Consider the following 22,284-nt stretch of genomic DNA (forward strand, 5'->3'; position numbering starts at 1 on the left):
GTACGAGTCCATAACACTCCACCGCTTTCCAGTTAAACTGCTTAGTTTAGGAGAGAATCCAAATATACTTGTTTCAAATGTGGATTTCCTGTCATATTCATAACTTTCGTACGGCAATAAAGAATATGAACTTCCTTTGTTGACCGAAGGAACGAAGAAGCATTGATTTAGGACCGATGTTCTTCAGCATCAGGCAACAGTATTTTTTACATTGCCTAAATTTTATTCCATTTTTCCTTATCAGCCAGTGTGTTCGTGCCTTTTGACGGCCCTTGTGTAATGTTGCCTTGGACGTTTTACGCGTTACTTGAAGTATGACTATACTTTGATCATTTACACTCGTTTGAGAGCCATAGCTTAATCGCTCGATCTATTATACCCTTGAGCGAGCACCGACCTAACTACTCGTGTTTTCACGTAATCTCTGAAGGATACATCAGATGCGCGAGAACAGTGATAAATGGCGCGACCGTGTACAGTCCGCTCTGGTTGTTGATCAAGACGCAATCACGAACATGGAGCAAAGATATCAATCCCTCGCTTCCAGCGCTCAAGAGTGGCGTAAGCGTGTGGCGGATAAAGATGTATCCAATTTCACTGTCACTGGACGAATGCAGCGGCGTGAGTATCCGTCATTGTCTTTTAATGAGGTTCACTATAATCTATCCGTTTGAATAGAATCTTCACTTTTGCACTTGATATTAAGTGTACTGTTTTTCCGTGGAGTAGATACCGCTTTGATTTTGTGGAAAAGTTCTTTGTTGGCTAAAAAGTGGCGGACTTCTTCAGAATTTTTCGACTCACATTTGTGCGCCTTCCATTAAAATTCTGTGCACTTGCATCGGTTTCCCTCTTAAAGTTCACTGGATACCCTTACTCCTTGAAGACCCCATGGCTCTCTCACTGTCAGTTACAGTTTAGTGTATAGTGCTCCTCCGAAGAGAAGCTTTCCCAAAAGGAGAAACTAAATTTCCATTTTTTCTTGGTGTTCTCTGTTCGGAACACCACCGATGTTCGTTCACAGACTATGCTCTGGATTTAAACATGATGAGCGTTTTTCGATCTCTTTTCGGAAACTTAACAGTCGTCGCTTCTAACGAGTAAGTCCTCTTTTCATGGCATGGCAGTTAGGCACCGAAAGAGTGCTACAGCTGAACGATACTCCTTCTGACAGACTGGTTTACGGAATAGATAGTCTACCCTAACAAGAACCACTGACGTCAGTGGCCCAAGTCACCCTACGTGGAGGATCCTCCTCTAATAAGATGTGGACAAGTTTGTTCAACCTTTCGATCGCTAGTTGATACACTTAATGTATTTACAGCTGATGATAGAATGCTATTCTGAATTTAGTGGTAGAATATGACTGTTCTGAGGCTTCACACTTTCCGCACACGAAGCTTTGATCATTTCAGCGCTTGATTCTTGATGCACATTACAACAGAACATTCCTCATGCGGAGCACAGCTCAGAAGGTGCAATCTATAAGATCGATGGGATGCTGTAATGGCGTTTCACATCCTTTGAACACGATGATTCTAGGAGTCTTCTGTACGTCAGGTCCAAAATAATCAAAATCCAAGTAGACAACTCTGCTTGTTGATAGGTATTAAGAAGTTGAATGTTCTGTTACATCAGAGCTGGAAAACTAAGAAAAATAGTGGCGTGGCGATTCCCGCATTAAAAAAAATTTGCTTGTTGATAGGTATTAAGAGGTTGAATGTTCTATGTTACATCAGAGCTGGAAAACCAAGAAAAATAGTGACATGGCGATTCCCGCATTAAAAAACATCTTTGAGCTGTCTTGGGGGTGACGACGAATGATTCACTTTAGATGCATATTCGCCATTCAGACCAAGGAGAGCACAAAAGTGGGGATGCAGCAAGCAGTCAGAACGTGGGTTAGATTGACAGTAATCTTTTAGCTATCATAATGATGAATGCGGAAATTGTAACCGTGAATTCGTGGACAAGAGACCATATTGGTTAGTTCAGACATTGTGTTACGCTCTAGAGTCGCAAACTTGGTTCTTTCCTTCGGTAACCCACCACTGCATGGTTCAGATATGAGGTTCTTTCTGCGGCCAGCTCTTGCTTAGACCATCGGAACTGTCCAAAATAGACTACTGTTATTGCCGAAGGGAAAGGGTTTCTACTACCGTTCCTAAGGGGCGTGTGACTGACGTCACTTGGACGCTATCGTATGGAAAATAATGTTGGTAGTGACAAACTTCTTTTACTTTAGATGTATGAGATTTTCGCTAGCCTTCAAAGAAAATTTCCGGCCACAGTTATGGTTTTAGGTGTGATTTCGCTGCTATCCTGTATCTGCTTCTTCCGATTACCTTTCTGGACGATGTCCTATCATTTTTCATAGAGGAAACTGTTGGTAGCTCAGGTAACGTAGATCGTCGTTGGTTCCGTAAAGGAAACTGTTAATAGCTCAGGTAACGTAGATCGTCGTTGGTTTTGTTCGCTGAGATGGGCAATTTTATTGCAAACGTTTCATCACCAATCGAGGTGACATCATCAGTGCGTTATTGGGGAGCATAGTGGTGCGTAGCGGTGGGTTAGTGGTTGTGCCATGGATCTATCATTTCGTCCGTCTGTTGTGCCATCTGATGTTGGATGAATTTTCAGTTTGTCCTTCTCAGTTTTCAGTTGACTCGACTTCGAATCTCTCCTGCTCACTAACATTCCTCCGTAATCCAGGACTCTTCCCCTGGAACTCCGATAGTGATGTTCTTTCTTCAAACCTGTCTTCCTGTGACAAACCTATACAGGAGACAGAAATCAACTAAGCTGCCGAACAGCAAACATATGAGGCGTACATTTGGGCTTTTTACGAGCCACGTTTGGTGTAGTGGTTGGGTTTGTGCAAAGCAATCGTGTGCTCATCAATAATCTTCAGTATTCTTTGGATAACTGGTTATTTTTTCACTTTTACATGGGTTTCATTTCTTCCTGCTTGTTCGAAACTTGGCTCAAATAAATCAGCTCAAATAAATCACGTTATATAGTCCTACATAGGTTACTAAAAACTGATTTCCATATACGCTAGAATGATTTTTTCGAATATGATTTTCTCGGAACACACTCTTTGACACACCTAAATGTCGATTACCAAATTATTTGCTAACCGGAAAATCACGTTCAACAAACCACGGTTCATGCAATGGTTTGACTTTCAACCACATGACCGCAAAGTTTCACATGGGTTGGGCGTCTAAGTGCACTTTCGAACAGTTCTATAGGAGTGCTATTTTGGGGCTTTTTATGTAACTAGACGTTTGCCCGCCTCTCCACGTGACCGACCATTCGTTCGTTTTTTAGTTTATTTTGCTAAATTAGAAATACTGCACTAGAATAGATTGGTCCAGACAGTATACTTTTTGAGTTTCCTTGTGTTCTCTCCATTCTTGATATTTGCTGTTATCTTAGTGGGAAGGAAAGTGCCGCAACGAAGTCTAACGTTTCATGTAGTAATGAGTGAGTCTTCAGTGTATGAGCTTGTCTTACGGACGAATTGCATGACCCCTCATTCAAGCTCAGATCATCTCATCCATTGTCACAATTTCTGGTGTTCTTCGGGTGTGTCTAACTTTCCATCTGACCAACGTCTGACTCCAACGTTACTTATGTGTGTACATTCTGCGTTAGTGAATTGGTTCATTTAGATATACTAAGGATTCGGGTGTGTAATGTTTTTTTGACAGTGTTCCGAGATTTTCCTGTGTAAAATATGCAACTAGACTGGAAAGGTCTGACATTGTGCAAAATGCTCACCGTAGATCTTTCCTCCCTCCTGCGATACCAACGTTGCGAGTTTTTGGATGACTAACTGGAAGAACCAAATGGGACCAGTGAAGAAGGAGAAACCTCTAGTGCAAATCAATTTCTCTACAATAAGCTGCATCTATTGAGTTTGCAAACCACTTAACCTTGATACTTCGACCGCATGCTAATTCCTAGGTGCACTGCTAGCTTGGCTACTCCCACTCAAGCTTACTTGCATGCGTATGTCTGCATTTCTGCCTTGCTTGTGAGTTCAAGTTCTCCATATCAGCCGCCTTTGGATTTTGAAAGGCTATGTAAGAAGAGATCAGTAATTCGAGTGGAATTCTGACACCCAGTGGACTTGTTTCACATCAAGCTTCACTTAAAAGCGTAAGGTTCGTTCATATTTATGTGCGTCATTCATTTGAGCAACAGATGTACAAAAACATTAAGGTTAAATCAAACCAATTTAATGAAAAATCGGTGCTTTATCTGAACTCATTGAGCTTGATGCTGGTCATCATCGTTATCGTCAAGGTCACGCTGACCCCATCCTAGAAAGCGAACAGCACCAACAGCGTCCAGGCTTATTTTTAACACTCAGGTGGTCCATTTACAGGGTGCTTGGAGTTTTGGTTCACTAGCATCCTTTACGGGAGTCAGGGCGAGATGGCCCAAGTGGTTAGAGCGCGAATTTACTGACCAGAAGATCCGTGGTTCGAATCCGACCTCCACCACTCGACTTCCCCTGTCTGGACTTGGGCAACCTGGCGGTATCCCAGCCCTCGTGCAAGCCTCGGGTGGCATGGCAACTAGGCACCGGAAGGGTGTTACAGCTGAACGCTTTGTTTCTTCTTTCTTTACGGGAGTCACTATCATTGAATATTCAGTGTGTGCAGTTTCTCTGATAGCTTCACTCGTCCTCAGGGCATTCTAGTATTTTGATGGTGCAGGTAAGTACAATGAGCGGGTATATTCAATCCTGTGGCCAGCCCCTTCAAATGGAAAGTGGGCTCGCAGCAGGAAACCGATGGGTCCTTCAACTGCTCCACTAGTGCTGGAATCCATTTGAGTGTTTTTTAACCTTTTATCGCTCTCGCCTTCAACTCGTATATGCTTACAAAAAACTCAATCGAAAAAGAATTGTTTATGTGACGAAATCATAGTTCGTAACATACGTTTCCAAAATGGAAGCGGGTTTTAGCAGAATTCGTCACCATTGTCGATGTGCGCAATCTCTTTCTGGACTTCTGATGGATACCTCACTTTCAAATACCATTTCTAGGGTATCCTGACTTGGTGCGTGTGATTTTTGGACGCCCCTTCCTTTTTCCATTCCCAGTGTTCAGTCGGCACTCACCTCGGTACATTCACTTTTTATTACGTGCGTTTTTTGGAAAGGTTCCAAGTTTCTGTAGGTTTCAGAGCCAGGAATTAGTTCCTGGGATTTCTTGTGCGTGAACAGGTAGACATTATTATTATATGGTAGGATAACTTGGGTTCACCAGATTTTTAACCCGCCATTTTGCAAGTTTGAAGTAGAACACTTGTGTACAGTACTAGGGACGTATGACGTCAACAGCTTTTTTCAAGACATTTAATCTGGATGCACTCCAGCGATACTGTCCGAATACCAGCACGGTGACAGTGTCAGTTCAAATTTTTGACGTCCTGTGATCGGGATGCTCAGACAAGTGCTAGCTACATGCTCCCTAGTTTGACTTTTCCTGTTGAATGGATTATTTTGTATACTACTTCATGTATCATTCGTTTTTCCATACTCTAGCAGATTTGGGCGTCCCTGTAGATTGCCCACAATTACTGTTCTTTGTGGACACTCCAAAGGGGAGTCTCCGTCCGTCCGTCCTTTACGGGATTTTTTTCTCGTTTACGCTGCCATCTCTTGCACTTACTGGCCTCTGAAAGAACGCTTCATATTACAGCTGGACCACAGCTAGCTGTATAGTGGTTCATGGGGCTGCTCTGTTTAATAGATGTTTTCATTGAGCTGGGAGTCGAATGAGAGAGAATGAGTCAATCACTTCGCAGCGATGAGTGTGAATAGGTGGCTAGAAAAGGCGGATGGCCGACTCCAAGTGCTCACTTTATACACAAGGACCCCACCGAATACACACTCTAAAAACACCGGTTTTACCGGAACCTCCCAAAACTGTTAGTTACTTCATGTTTATGATAAGCAGACCGTTTGTTCATCTGAGAAACCGCTTCGGCATTCGTCCTTACTCTTGCTGTGGACAGAAAACAGGACTCTGTCATTTGGATACCGTCCTGCAGGAGTCTGGTTTTGAGATACTCTGTAGCACACCTCAGTCTTGTGTGTGAGTTTTACGCAGCCACGTGATCAACGCGTTTTATGACGGTTTATTGTGCCACATCGCGCTTGTCCGTTCTCTGGTGTGTTATCGGGATCATACATATATCACGTGCCTTGTATAGTTGTCTGCGCAGTTGGTGGACATAACTACATCCGAAGTATCTCATTCATATTTATTGTGCCTCGGCTTTGTGGCTAAGTTTTCGTTGGTGGACTTTTACCACTGTAGACCATGAGATGCGTATCTGCTAAGTTTCCGGAAAGCGACACAGACTGGGATTGCATGTTAGGAACTCCGTCATGGCTATAGGATGAATTGATCAGATTAAACCAGTTAATATCTGATTTCGGAGGAACTGAAAGAGTGAGGACGCTGTGAGTCCCGAATTAGGTTCACAGGGAACATCTGCCAACATATAACTTGAAAGTCACTGTGTATTACGCAGCTTACTGCTTCCACCACTTACTGCTCCTTGTATGTACATCCTCCATCCCAATTTTCTCCCGTCTTCGTACGCCCTGGCTCATCACTCGCCCTAGAATTTATGTGCTCACATCGTTTGTGTTGACTTCCACGCCTCTCACATTTCAAAGTCTTACCAGGCTGTTTTTCTTTGCATATGACCACAGTTTCTCTGCAGATATGTAAATCGAACAGTTGTTCAGGTTCAAGTTTCAGTTAACCGATTTAGAGGAGTATGCACCGGAACAGTACATTTCCGGGGCACTAAACCTGTCGTCACATCTTTTTACTACCACTGAATACGAAAGCTGATCCGTTAGCTGACCAGCGGGAAAAGGCATTGTGTCTGAAACCGTGGGGCGTGGCATTTGTGAAGCACAGCACCCAAAACAACGGTTTCGGACGATTTACTTAGCAAAACTTTTAGGACAGGTCTCCGCAAACCACAGTAGCGTGGGCTGTTGAAAAACCAGCCTGTGAGTATGTTGTCATAAGATCAACGATTAGCTGATTGGTCGCGGGTCATCCGTATTCGTATACATAGCCTGAATCGATCCTGCCGTTCAGGGGCTGTGTGAGCGGAATTATGCAGTTCAGTAGTGTTCTGTCTGTCTTCCTCTTCACATCGCTTAAGGTTACCAGGCGATGGAAGCGTGACTTCTTCACCCTAGATTTCCCGCAGGATGAAGAAATACCTCCAGTTATATTGGGTTACATTTCATCAACAGCGAACATTCAGTTGTTTAAGAATAGTTATCACATACTATTGTACGAAGTCTCTCGTTCCTCGTCGCCTTTCCGAACTGCACTGAAAATCAGACCGTGTTTTCATGATCATGATCATCGTCATCCTCATCACGAAAGATAGCAACATCGGTGTTGACACTGATGCTTCAGTGCCGTGTTTTATTCGTTAGGGTGTTGTAATTTGCACCAATGGAGCATGGGCGGATTCCATGGAGCCTCTTGGGAGTTGGATGGAAGTGCTGTGTCCCTTTGATCTTGTTAGAATATGCACTTCTGTCCTTTGTACAATTAAGTTCAGGCTGTAAAGTAGCAGTAGCCTTAAGGAGGAAGTTAAAACAGCACCGTCAAAATAAAAGCTGGATTCTAAAGGTGGGTTCATCTGCCCCACCCACTGGGGCTGATTTGGGTTCTTGGTGTTTCGTTGAACTGGTGCAAGGGTTCAGCCAGCCCCTATAGAGTGAAAACCACTGGACGACGAGGTTATAGTGTTTGACACCCGCCTTCACTTTTTCAACTCAATGGGAACACTTCGGGTGTGGGAAGGCAGCGAACAAGACTTTCTTACCAGAGGCTAGCAGGTTTTTCGGTAGCATTTCAATGGCCTGCAAACGACTACTTTGTCCACTCCTCAAGACATCCATTCCCGGCTATGCAGTAGCATCTGGAATCTCCGATATCTTGAAAAACAATAATTAGGCTAGTTGGCATGTGTCCGTCTCTGTTGCAACGCACGCATTAGGAGTCGAGCGCTGTTCGTCTGGGGTGCAACATCTTTCGAACTACGTAAAACTACTTAGCAAACCAGTTCCACGACTGCAGTGCTGACCATTTCCAATATGTATAATGGACGTAAACGTATTTGCTGACGTTCAGCATAGAGTCAAACAATTCAATCTTCATCAAATATCCATAAATGTATTACTTCACCTCAAGCACACGGCTACATGATGGCAAAATATGTACTTTAGTGTACAGCAAAAAATACGACTCAGTAATTTTCATTTTCTTTGCGCATTTCGATTCTCTAGCCTGCAGCCTGCTTCTGTGACAAAGGCGCATTTCGATCCTCTAGCCTGCAGCCTGCTTCTGTGACAAACCAACCTGTATTTGCTTGTTTGTGTTCCTGTGCGTCTGCACCTGCACCTATCTGTGCTATCTTCGCTTCACTTGGTTTTTTCGAGAGATCCTACGTAGTCATATTGTGCTGCGACTCGATACCACCGATGCCTTATTTCACCAACGGCAATGACATGCTCCCATCTATCCCAGTTGTGGCCTGGTCCACGAAACCTATTTCACCCTTCATCCTGTTCACACCTTTGCCCATTTCCAAAGAGTAGCGGATCACATGATATTTTTGTGCCAAGGATCTGACAAGTGATATGAAAGGAACGTTCTTGCGGAAGGCACCGCTTCCAACTCTCTTCTCAGTTGCAGCACGTGGCATATCACTGACCAATGAAAGAAAGTACAACCCAACTTTGCCGGCTGAAATTCCACTTCCGATAAAGAGTACACACAGGTTACGACTAGGTCACGTGAAACCGGTTGTTTCTAATGACAATGTGAATCCATTACATGGTCTTCGGGTACGAATCTTTTGCGTGCCCATCTCCCACATACGGTAGGAAGCCTCTTCATCCAACACACCAGTAACTATTGCTAATCACTCCAATCCTATTTGATGGATAATGATACAGTCTTTCAGCGTTTCTCAGAATGTGAGGTTGAAGTTCCGCAACGCGCTTGCAAGCATAGTTGAGTTGAACTTACGTCCACTACATTGTCTGCATTCATATTGTGCCTGCTTCTGTTAACCCAACCCAACACGTACGTTATTCGGTCTCATAACCCATCTTATGACATCCGGAAACATTAACGTTTCCATCATGGAATGCCATCAGAACCCCCTATCACTGTACCAGAAAACAACTGAGCTGTCCGGCATTCTGTCTAACTAACTGCTATGTTATCATGTTCAACAATCCTAGGTTCGCCAAACCGGTCTCCAGAGCGAAACCCCACCCCACTCAGCCTTGAAGATGCCATAAATTTCCCCCACCGCCCACCAGCTGTGCCTATCGCACGCGCAATGTGTAAAGAAAACCGACCAAGTGAGTGATCGGGCTGATATGTTCGATTGCATGGTTTCTACTTGTTTGTCCGCGTCTTACACTACTTCCTCTGATTGGAGCTTCTATATACCGTTTCCTTCTTATGCGCAAGACAAGCATCAACATGATCTGATTGCGGTGCTCAGCTGGGCTGTGCTCCCACAGTTATGTTTTCTATTGATTGTTGTGTTCTTGCAGGATTTTACGGTCTACGGCAGTCTATCGGCAGTTCATCCCCTTACACGAGGCCCCCACGTGCAAGCTGTATGTTATATGGCCCGTTTATGTTTATCTTTGGGTTGTTGCTGCCGTGAGTGCTATTCATTCTGCCATAATCGTTGAAGTTGTCTTGTTCCTTCCTATTGTCACATAATAGCGATCCGCTACCGAATGACAAAATATCCCTCTTCTGTTAATTTGTAAAAAGCCTTCATGGTGGACCAGTTCATTTTCCGCTTTTATAGCCAGTTTGTTCCAGACGATACACTGCCGATGGGCGTGTATCACGAGGCATTGAACCGATACGCTTTATGATGAAGTCACTCTTGACGAGGCTACCATATTAGTTATTGCGCCAATTAGGAACTGATGGCTCAATTGCTCGGACAGAGAACCACTGTATAAGGTTATGTCGGATAAAATTTTACGTTCGGTTGACGTGAATTTTTTTATTTGCGCTTGGGTATTTGTGTTCATTCATTAGTTTTGCTCCACCTGTATGCAGTGTCAAACTAATCAGTAATATTTTATTTTCTGCGCTAGCTGCCAGAATATTCACCCCAGAAAACCACCGGACAGATGCTCATCCCGAAAAATCGCCTTCTACTGTCGCTCAAGCAGCAACCAAACAGGTGAGTTATCAGGCTTTCTAGAGTGTCCAACGATTGGAGTCCACCTAGTTGGTAGGGGAAGTGATTAAGGACCTAATCAGACGTGGTCACCAGGTCCCTTAGTTGGTAGGGGACCTAATCAGACGTGGTCACCAGGTCCCTACGACACTCACGGAAAATGGAATAGAAACTTTTTCGTAAAAAGTGTGATGTTTGTGCGCATGCCTGCACTTTCCGCGGTATTTTAGGTGGTTTTTGAAAATTCAACCTTTCGATTCAATGTGCTTAGACGAATATTCACTTCAACCGTTCGTTTTGCGTTTCAGACGGTTCCTGTGCCTGCCATGCACGATGATCTACTGACGGACTTCTTCTCCGCGGAGCCAATAACTGATGGCCTACAACCAGATCAGTTGGAATTCCCGGAGTGGAGTTTGCCTTCTGCCGATCGGTTCGGTGACAACTACCAGCGGTAGGCAGGAGTGTATAAATGATTTGAATGACAGTTGGCTTTTATCCAAAGTTCATTCCCCTCAAAAGAAGGCCAAGTTCTGAGCTACAGCTTGGGTCCTGCACTATTTTGGTATAGGACTTGTTTTTCATTCGCACGGTATCGCCGTTAAGAAGGTCGTTATTGTCGAGCTGCAGATTCGGGTAAAGGTGCACTGACACCCGAGGTCGTGTTAGGTAAATGTATCCCCATTTCCTGTGCAATGTGGGTTACAGTTATCTGCACAGATTTATGCCCGAAGCATCATAGTGTGACGTGATGCAGCTGTCAACTTGTATGCGTTTTACAGATGCAACAGTATTGTTTACCGATGCCTTGGGAAATAAAAATATAGCTGTGCGTTGAAGGCAGTTGCTGCTATCGGTAATGGTTGAATCCAAGAATAGTACTGGACTTTTATTCGGCTTGAGACATCAACTAAAGTCATCGTATGGCGAACTAACAGCCGTTTTCTTTTATCTCGTCTTCTGCTTTTGCTATTTATGTTATAGTGCGCAAGTCAGTCGGCAATTGTACTGTGATAAAAATGCGATGTGACAAATTCCAAAAATCTCTGCCTTATGTGTATATTACTCTTGTTGAAGATGAACGCAGGTGTCGAACGCACGATGTTGCATGTAACATAAAGTGGCTGGTGGGTTTGCTATTCGACCACTTTCTCCAGGATAACTTCTGGCGAAGTCGTCGGACTCTCTGCGAAGATTCGATGACAACCCGACCGTACACCAGTATTAAGGTCGTCTTAAGAATACAGTGGATGGTCAAACCAATTTCCACATATGCCACTTGAATATTTTTTCTTCATAATGATATACTTTGTAATAACACACCTCCATCAACTGGAACGTTTATGATCACGTACAAATGAGCAAAACTGAAGGGTATGCTCGTTCTTATACGCATTGCTTTTACCAACTTATTTTGTTGTCCCGGACCTTTTCATTATCTCTGACAGTATAACCGATGCCCGACGTGCAGTCCGTCCGGACCGTCGAAGACCTGCGAAAACCCCTAACCCACTCAAAATCCTGGCTCAGCGTACCGATCTTCGTACAGAGTATGAAGAAGTTCGCTGTTACAGCGCAATACCATCCCAAACGCATAAGCTGTTGGGTCCGGTCGATCCTTCTAGCCGGGTTGCTGCTGGTGAGTTTCTGAGACTCTCTCACTCCCCATTCCGTGCATTTTAACTTTCACCCACTAATAGAAGGTCCGGAATATCACCAACACTACAAGCCTTATGAACGGGCCAATGGAATTTCTGTCGCTCAGAGAATCTCTACCATGGCTTGAATATCGCTTTCGTTGTGAACAACGGAACCAAGGTCAGATTTCCGAAAGGTTTTATTACCATCCTACCAAGTCGTGAATCTTTGGCCTGGGTATAAAAATGATACTGGCCTAGTCGAGTTCCGTGTTCATTTATAGTGTATGCTCCTAACTTCTCCATTTAATGATTTGGGCATCTATAGTCTGGACAGAGTATCTCAAGCCGTCTTAGTTTTCGGTATATTTCGCCGTATAAAAGACAGTTGAGTAACAAATATTACAAACCCGTTTTTCTAACCGCTTTCAGATGCCGCCTTGCGGAAGACATTGCTCGCTGAGTCGGCCCTCACTGGATTAAGTAGTCTGGAAAACTTTTCGGAGGCGAAAAACAGTTTACGTCAAGTTACTAATGACCAGCCGTTACCGCTGTCTTCCTTCCAACGTAGCTTGCTGCCATTCAAACCAGTAATGCTGTTGCATATCAAGGGTGAGTAAATCCATAGTATAATCTCAGTGTACAGCGTTTATAAAGCCATGTTTATGAAACATGCCTGTTTCACCCCATATGCTTGTGTACGATTCGTTAATGCTGTTGATCTGTGGGAGACAAAAATTCAAAGTAGCATTTTACTGTTGCATATGTGCATGGAGGCTGCCCCGTGTTCTCCAATTTCAGCTCCTTAATATCACTTGACTACTTGTGGGTACTTGTTGAACCGGATAATATCTCATCCTCGTGCTTCCTCTTTAGATGGCAGCTAGGCTACAGATGGACCATCGTTTTCATATTTACTGATAATAAAACGTTTACTGGATAGAGGTAGAAATGTAATTCGATTTTTACGAAAATACAGTTTTCTATGTGGTACAAGCAGTTCGTGCACCAGACGGGACTTCATGTGTAACGTGGTCGGCTCATGTCGGAATGCCATCGGAGAAGATTATTGGCAATGTTTGTGTTTCGTTCGAGAGATGTGTAGCTTACTCCTAGTTTGACTTTGTAGGAGTCATCTGTTCCAACGGTACAAATGTTTCGAATCGATGAATGCCTTGATGGAGGAAAAACTATGCGGATAGACTGCACTTTGTCTGTCCGCATAAAAGTGCTTTCGACGTTGATCTGTCCCTAAGAGTTCAAGGTTCAACACAAGTGGCACGTGTACCTTTGATCTGCAATCAACGTTTGCATTTCACAACCGCGTCGACCGAACTGATGGACAATGTGAAGATTCAACGCAGACTAGACTAGTTATTTTCTGACGATTAGACCTACCAACATCATGGAATTTCACTGGTCCCTGCCAGGAGTTGGATTTTTCATCTAGCCTTTGGTCACCGTACGTAATATTCAGTGTGCGTTGCGTACGGAAGACTATCCACTTCTTAGACTGACAAGTTGGTGAGTTGGCCCTTATTTAGTTCTCTCTCCGTCGCGACAAGGAGCTACATAAACTTGGAGATATCCGTACGTCCTTGAAGACTACAGGTCAGAGAGTTAATCTGAACGGGATATGAGTGCAGGCTATCGAGACTTGGTGACCTCAAGTATAGCATGTATGGCCCGCACAAGCACGCAAAGATGTTTCTTCACTGGGTACCTTTTCCGAAACTGTTGATACCTACAAGAGCTTCAGATAGGGAGAACGTATCGATTTCGTCTTTTTTAATAGGAACTTTGACCAAATGCGCTTCAGAAAGCGATCGGTGGTACCCCCAAGCTTAAAGAAACCAGCCGATTCTGACTGTAGCCAAATATCGCTTGGAAAGTGACATATTCTTGAAGAAATCGTACATCGAGTTCATGGTTGACTTACCAACTACTTCGGTTTTGTATACATTTTATATGCGTTGCTACTGAAGAACGTTAGCTGAATCACAGTCCCATTCTATGGGGAATGATGTTCAAACATCCGACGCCGTGCAGCTGCATGGATATCCACAGCTCGGAGAATAAAATAAATAACAGTCACCAGGACGTCGCAAACTGTCGTGTTGCATGATGCAAGTGGGTTCCAGTGATAGCGCTCCTCCTGCTATCTGAGAAGAAAATTGTATGTCAGGTAAAACGATTTATTAGTAAGCAGAGGACAATCCTAGACTGGGCATGGTGATTTTGTAAACAGTGATTTATTCAGTGTTTTTAGCGCCGCTTTTCGTCATATACAGCCGTGCATTTTCTTGGGTCCCCGAGGCAGATAATTTTTTAATGAAACCACATGAGACCCGTGGTATCATTGCTACAATCTCTCAGATGTTATTTGGCGCTTTTCGGTGGCGGATCATCTGATCAGCTTTCAAACTGATCAATCGTCAGATTATCACATTAAAGACCGATGGTGAGCAATTACCCTAGTTTCGACTTCCAATCAAGCTATGGCTCCCTTGTTCATGAATATATATCTCAGACTTTGCCAGATTGGTTTGTATTGCTTAACATTAATTGGTTCAGTTTTGCGTCAGAGATAGGCGGACCGGTTTAATGCTGTTCACTGTTGGAACAGGGTATTGGTGAATTACTTAGCTGACGAATGCTTACCACTCAAAAGTCAATCTCTCCCCTGTTAACCGGCGTGTGACAACAACAGTAATTTACAGATGCGCACAGTATTCCAACACAATACACACGAAACCACTCTCCTTGTTAATTATCAGTATACATCCTAATCAACGTCGTCTCGTTTCATTTTGACCTCCGTCAAGTTTACGGCCATTGCTTGTCGTGGAACTTAGGTGATCACGGTTTCAAAATGAAAGATTCCTTGTCAATTTCGGCCCAATACTAAATGTGGTCGATTTTTCCTGTTTTCCCGTACTTACACAAACTTCCTGGTTTCTAACTGTTTTTAGGACACGGTTTCATGACGCTGATGTTCACATTTTTACACTGTCGGCTGTCATATTCAGGTTATGCATAATCACGGTTGCTGATGTAAGCGTAGAATTTCTCAGCTGACTACGATTTGGCATTTTTGTTTGTTCACGTGACTATGAACACCTTGTGCATCCAGCAGTATTGGACCGGTTTTCATTGGTATTTCCGCAGGTCGTCGACAAGTTCAGGTTCGGCTTGTATGTCCCAGTGCAAAGTCCATGAATTCTGGTGACTGCTTCATTCTGGTCACTTCGGATGCGGTGTTTGCCTGGTTCGGTGCGTTCGCCAATGTTGTCGAGGTCAACAAAACTCGCGAACTGGCCGGTTGGATTCACAAGTCCCACGAATTGGGTTATCGTGCCTCGGAATCCAGTAGTCCAGATTTCATCACAGTTCAAGAAGATTTAGCAGAACATGTGGCGAAAAACAGCGAATCTGTTCACAAATTTTGGAGAGCTTTGGGGTATGATGAACCACAAACGGTTCAAGGTAAGTCTTGTTGACTCAAAATTTCACCTGGTTACGTTGTAACTAACATTGATTAAGCACTCTTCCTTTATTTCAACACATGAGGAAATTGTATTTCATGGTTTGCGGTGGTCAAGAGAATACTATTCAAGAAATTCGTGTGTATTAGCCATATCGTGGGTTCTTCTGGGCTTGTGCCTATTTGTTGGTCGCATAGACCCTGTCTAGGCTTGGGCAACCTGACAGTATCTCAGCCCTCGTGCCTCCTTCGTGTGGCATGGCATCTAGGCACCGAAAGGGTGCTACAGCTGAATGATTGGTCGCATAGAGCAGTAGTAAGAATCTACGAAAATTACGATTGAGCCCCGTGTAACTGGGTTGTGTCGGTCACTGTGTGTTGCCAACAGGTCAAAAGACAGAGCAGTTCTCGAATATCCGCGATTAACGCTTCTGATGGTGATTCCTCTCCTCTAATCCAGAACCCAGTTAAATGCATTCCGATTCACCATCCAACTTTCGTTGGATTTTTTCACGCACGGTTTTTAATAAAGGTTTTAACGTGAGTAGTATGTGGTTTCGTACGTCCAACTCGGCAGAAATGTGCTGGATAAGCTGCCCCTTTCCAGTCTGCTGATGTCAATTTACCTATGCGCCAATGTATTCTTGCACTGTTGTGACCAAGTGATCATGGTTCGGCTTTTTTGGATCCAAGCACGAAGTCAATCTGGCTAACCTTGTTGTACAAAGTGGAGGCCAAATCAGAAAATATGGGAGTAAAAAACCCAGGAGACCTAGCGTGTACCCTAAGGGGAGTTCTTTCGATCATCATGCGCGTAATTGGACGTCTGATTTCCAAAGCTCTTCATATGCCCTACCCGGTTACAGTAGGCGTCTTAGCAACTGGAGGATGTCAATGTCTGGCTCCAGGCTCCCCATTCGCACAGATAGTCGTCGATCGTTAATCAATTAGAAAGATGCCACGTATGTAGATCCGTTGCTGGTGTGACATGGAGAAATGTCCTCAAGAGCCTAGTGGAGAGAATCCTTTGGCTAAACTGGGGAGATCAATCGTCTCTTTCCAACTTTGGATCGTTCATGAGGCAGGTGCATGTGATTCTCATTTCAAGATGATTCTTGGATGTGTGCCTAACTACATAGTAATAATCCTGTTTATCCTTCTGTTCACGACACCAAGTTCGTTGGTTGAAGCAGTTTAACATATGGAATGCACCTGAAGGCAATCATAATAATAATGATAATACTAATAATCGTTCGGCCGTAACTATTCCAGTGCTTAGCTACCACGCAACCAAAAAAAAGCATGTAGTCTGCGATACTACAGTGTGCCGAAACCCGAAAAGGAGCAATCGATAGGTCGGGGTTGTGTTCGAACTGCGGAGCTTTTGGTCAGTAAGTTCGCTTTCTAACTAATGAGCTGTCTCGAACTCAATATCTGAAACTCGTTACATCTAGAGCACAACTCATATAATAGCCTCCAAAATGAATACGCTTAGGTGATAAATGTTTATCTGCGTCCGTGGTAGGTAAATCAGCGTCTTTTGCAGTTCCTGTTAACTACATATTCTGATTATGTCTTACTTAGTTATTCATCTGATTGGTAGAACTAGAGAAAAATTGCTGTCCTCATCCACCATGAAGGAGTGGCCAATCTTCGGATTTCATTCTATCAGCAGTCATAGAAACATTTATACACTTCATCATAGTTGTGGTCAGAAAAACTAACATTCCTTATCTTCATCTCGACCTTATGCGGCCACTTTCTCCTCAACTTCAAAAACACCTGGTAGAAAGCTTAGATTGTGGTGATCTTATCTACAGTTTGGTCATAGTGTGCTGACCACTCACATTCACCTATCTTGGATCACAGGCGGTTTGAATTTTTTGCACACACGTCTTCCCTAGCTTGATAGCTACGTAGTCTAGTTCACTACAGTGAGCCATTTACAGCGCACATGTTTTTACAAGCCGTGGGTCATCATTCTCCGTACCTCACTGTCCTCGTTCCACTTGTTTTACAGTGTGCGGTCGTTATGTTAAACACCTGTTACCATCTGCCTTGCTATTTTTTTCCTCAGTTTAGCAGACTGGTACAACACTCAGTTGGGGATATCTTCATTCTACTGATTGGCCAGATTTTGTACATGCTTTGTCTTCCATCTTTTACTGCATTTATCTAGAGTGCTCCAGACTTGCATGCGACCCTGTGACCGAATTCTCCTCATAACTTAAAAATCTTCGTTTTTATGTAGTCTTGTCAACATTCCGTATCAGAATTGAACGGTAACATTCACTAGCACGCGGCGTATTTCTTCATTGTAATTTTATTGTCAGCTAGATACAGCGTTGACGTTAAAATTAGGTGATAAGAATTCCCCTCACATCCTTACACCTAACTCTGCTGATCGCAATGAACTGTTGGACGGGAGAAAGTGGCTGCTAAAATATCCGGTCGAATTCAATATTACGATTTGTTGACTGTCCGGTCCTCTGTGACGATCAATGGCCGACAGGGTGACTGGATATGTCAGCATCTGATTAGAACTAATTTCCACACTTCCTCGGAATCCGGTAACACTGGGAAGTTCGGAGATGCGATTTGGTTTCTTCTCCTGTACTTCCACTTCCTCGTATTTTCGTCAGATCACTTATTTATTGGAGAATTGAGCGAGACTCGAGTTGAGATACTGCATTCGTCAAAAAGAAGTTAGCTTTTCGTGGCCAGTTGTTCTGTTCTGTTGTAGATGAAGTCTTTAAACAGCTTAACGGGATTCGGTCATGTTCCTTAAAAGAAAGTTTATGAGCAAATCGGAATCCAACACATGAGGGTGTGGGATAAACCCGTTCTCAGATGGTCGGAATCAAGCAATCGATCTCTCATCACTAGTACCATGAACAGATCATTTGGCTTTTGAGCATCTGAGTTATAAAAATAGCAACTGTGGTAGTAGTGTTCTATAAGACCACTTACTTGTAATCTTCTAGCTGTTGCAGGTCGAACGAAAGTGCACTTGTACATGGTTTTTGTCTCAATAGCTGAACCGATCTCTTAGCTTCCGAAGAACGTGGGTTTCCACGTTGTTTTCGGTGATAAGTCACCTGTCATCATCCCTTTATGTCATATTTGCTCTTCCCCTCTATTATCTAGCTTGTGGTGCTTCAGATGAGGACGAGTTGTACGAAATACTCATCCAACATACCAACCGAGTGTTCCAAGTCACCACCGAACAACTGGTCCCATGCATGGAACACTGGGGAAGACCATTGAAACACGCTCTTTTGAAAACTGATCAAGTAAGTGCATGGAGCGATTTTTTATTGTGGCTGCCTGCTAGAAATTTCTGAGTAAAGTAGGATGTAAGGTTGACGGAAACTCGAAGACCGCGCCTACCTGATGAGCTCCAAGAAGGACGAAACTGGTCGTGGGCTGTCGAAGAGTTTTCAGCAACCCTGTCAGTAGTTTCTCTTATGAAAAAATGATGTTTTGTTTGTCACAGGCGTTTGTTTTTGACTTCGGCTCTGAAATTTACCTGTGGACTGGAACGCAAATATCTGCGGAGCTTCGACTAGCTGGCATCGAGCTCGTCCATCAGATCTACTCAGCTGCTTATGACTATGGTCACTGTCGACTTAATCCATTGGATCCACTTTGCAGTGAGTTTCGTTCGCTTGTTCATTGTTTTCGTCCTGTGTGCCCGTTCGGTTTGTCTTGTTTATGGTAGCTTAGCCGCGCGCATTCAGGTATTCAGGCTCGCGTGCACTGCATCTGGTTACAAGCGTACGCATTCTGTGTATCAATCACCATTCTGCACAGCATGTACACAGAATTACGACACCGAGAGGCCTTTGTTTTTCACCTAAAAACCTGCACGTGTCTTTAGCTTGTGTTCACACAAATAACCAGGTTCACTCAATCTCCTTCAAATTTTATGAGTGCTAGCTTCGCTCAACAATCGGTGATCTGCCAAAGACTTTCAGTGTGGGTAAAGCTCATGACGCAATTGATGCCGAACTGTGATACAAACTCAACTAGCCGAAAGGTGTTTTCGGAACTTGGTTGGAATGCTAACAGTTTAAGTTTGAAAAACCATAGTTGAATTTGGCGGTGCATAGAATTCCACTTGTGACGTGGAGGTTGCTGGAAGTAATATGAACAAGTTTTGGATAGACAGAAATTACCCTTCGAAGTCTTTTACTTATGTCAGCCAGGACTTCGTAATTTTATTCGGACGAAGTTTGCTTTGGGGGATTACCCAAAGCCGCTCTATCCAGTGAAATGTTAACGTTTGCCCGCAGCAAACTGCGTCAAGCGCCTCCTATGGCTCTCTCTTCAACAGCCAGTCGGCATTATGCCTATGCCAGAGGAGCGTGTTTGGTTGTGGATGAATGGTTTTATCTACATCCTGGCATGCAATGCACCTAAAAAGTCCCCTCATAGATTTACGGATACAAGATAAATCTTCCTACTCAACACATGTAGCCCACGACGCACAGGTAAAGTGCACAGTTGTGTAGAGTACCATGCATAATCACCCACTGGTAATATACATCTGGTCACTTGTACGCCGTAATCCTTAGGAATCGGCAGTTGTGGTGCAACCTATCCAGTGCGTTTCATCTCAAATTTTTCCACAAGTGTAATTTTCTTCCAAGATTATTACGCTAAAGAAAACAAGAGGAGGCAGGGCAACGAAATTTGTTCAACTACAATAGCAAACCGAAGATACTCATAATTTTGAGTTGATTTCAACCCGCTGCTGTTGTGTGTATTCTTACGCTTTCCAACGGTTGGTACTGTCCAGTGCTTCGCCCCTCTTTAGGCTCCCAACTCTCGTACCCTCACTCTTTAGTGTCCTCTGATGAGTGAATTTAGTCTTCTGAAGTTAACTCCTTTTTGGACAGATCGATCGACGATTAGCACTGCTGGCTCCGCCATGTGGACACAGCATTTTTGATTGGGTCCTAATGGTCCCTACATTTTTCCTTCTGGATGTTATTGGTTGCGCAAAGATTTCTCGTTGACTGCTTCTTGACGGTGGTCTTAGCGGATATGTCATCAAGCGAACTGCTCCAATAAAGGGAGTTTCAACTTTTTTCTTACATATGACTTTTGTACAGGCGGCAGGGATCAAAAGGAATAAAATGTTGCGATTTTACCTTCACGCAAGCAGAAAAAGCAATGGACTCGATCTTTAGGCTCCTCGACCAGAAGCCCGTGTTACCATCTGTTTGCATTATTCGGCTAAGTGTTAAGCGGGATTCCGGAACATTCTTGTCGATCCTGGTTTTTCATCAAATCTTACTTTTCAGTTGGATACCATCTCAGATCCAATTTTCAGCAGCCCACCCGCTAACATTTTTGATTCGTCTACCGCTTCTGCAGTGTCGGTTGTTTGTTGGTATGGGCACTGCAACCTGGCCAATTTGATTTTACTAAACGTACACTCACTTCTAGTCTCATTATAGGACAGATCAATTGTGTGACTTTTTTAAATGAAGGGAATGTGAATCTATTGATCATCCGTTTAAAGAAAATAATTCGACATAGGAGTCTTGTTCGTGGTCACTCATTTTCAGTCAGTGAAGTTGGGTTTCGAAACGATGTGTCCGCTTCTACACAACAGTGCGTGAAGTCGTGATTAAACACACAAATCCGTGTAATTCAGGCCATGTGTTCCGCAGTGTCTTGTTTCTTCGGCACACCTCCTTCTCACCAAAGTATAAATTTTACCTCAAACACTAGAGGATGTTGGCCTTTGCCAGTGACCCACTGCCACGCTCTAGTCCTCACCTCAACGACGCGCTGGTGATGTCACCTCAGCTAACAAACCGGTGACCATCTACGCCTTATGTGTTAGGAACGTTATCCTCTCTTATTCTACCGTTTCCGCTGCCTTGTCTCTATGTGTAAAATTCTAAAGAGTTCGTCGAATCAGTCGTTTTGACTTGTCAGCTAATTAGGGAACATTTGTCAAGTGCCCAGTGTAATGACTTCACCATAGGAACAAATCGGATCGAATGTACCGTGGTGGCAACTTCTTTCCCATATGGCGATCAGTGAGTTATGAGTTCATGTTGTCATGACAACTCCAGTATTGTTCATCTGCGTAATGGCTATTGCGATCGCCTTTCCTTCCGCGAGGCGTGGAGGTTGTCAAGGCTTCCGCTCTTTGTTCTCTATGAATTTGCAGCGGGGAAGCTGACACGTTTGCTCATCACTTTAGGTTGCCTTGAGGTTCTTGTATGTATTCAGTATGAATGGTCAAAATCTTCTCGGGTCTGAATTCCGGTTTAAGATTTTAATAATTGTGTAAAACAGTCAAATGAGTGCGTTGGATTCTTCTGGAGTGGATATACTCCTAATACGCCATTTTGAAATGAATGAAAGTGGAGACTTAGTACAAACGAGTGCTCTGTGACCCAATCTAAGTGTTATGTTATTAAAAGACACCTTCGCTCAAAGATATCGTCGACAGCAATGCCTCATACGACTCATGCAGGCGTAAATCGATCAGCGATATTTGGCTCTCTACTTGGAAGTATCGCGGGGACCTAAGTGGGTCTGCACTTTGCAAATTGCATATCGAAACAAAAAACTACTAGCAACATTCCGTTTAGAGTGAGTTTAAAAAAACTCAGATGTTGTGGTTGTCGACTGTGTGAATGAACAGATGTAGCTTACCCGACACTCAATTGGATGGTTCATTAGAATTGGGTGCTATACGTTCGGACAACGGTGAACGACTGCTTCAGGTATGTGCAGACCACGGACTGTTTTTGCGTAGTGAGCGAAATTATCTGGTTAGATGGTGCCCTACAATATCGTGCCAGTCGCGCACCCAAATTTATCACGTCAATAAGTTAGCGATGACGTAGATAC

General features: G+C 43.6%; 1 protein-coding gene across 1 annotated transcript in view; it reads left to right on the forward strand.

Annotated features, from left to right (window-relative positions):
- Positions 1-22,284, forward strand: part of T265_06453 (hypothetical protein) — a gene marked incomplete at both ends in the record, with an annotated part of 96,434 nt that overhangs the window by 56,745 nt on the left and 17,405 nt on the right. The window contains 11 exons of the mRNA XM_009171721.1: positions 431-621; positions 9,314-9,436; positions 9,635-9,746; positions 10,140-10,287; positions 10,593-10,738; positions 11,733-11,923; positions 12,354-12,537; positions 15,055-15,407; positions 17,767-17,836; positions 18,458-18,698; positions 18,902-19,058. Of these exons, the coding sequence (XP_009169985.1) occupies positions 431-621; positions 9,314-9,436; positions 9,635-9,746; positions 10,140-10,287; positions 10,593-10,738; positions 11,733-11,923; positions 12,354-12,537; positions 15,055-15,407; positions 17,767-17,836; positions 18,458-18,698; positions 18,902-19,058 (1,916 nt within the window). The remainder of the gene's footprint in view (positions 1-430; positions 622-9,313; positions 9,437-9,634; positions 9,747-10,139; positions 10,288-10,592; positions 10,739-11,732; positions 11,924-12,353; positions 12,538-15,054; positions 15,408-17,766; positions 17,837-18,457; positions 18,699-18,901; positions 19,059-22,284) is intronic.

This window comes from Opisthorchis viverrini (assembly GCF_000715545.1).
Source record: "Opisthorchis viverrini unplaced genomic scaffold opera_v5_137, whole genome shotgun sequence".
NCBI lineage: Eukaryota > Metazoa > Platyhelminthes > Trematoda > Opisthorchiida > Opisthorchiidae > Opisthorchis > Opisthorchis viverrini.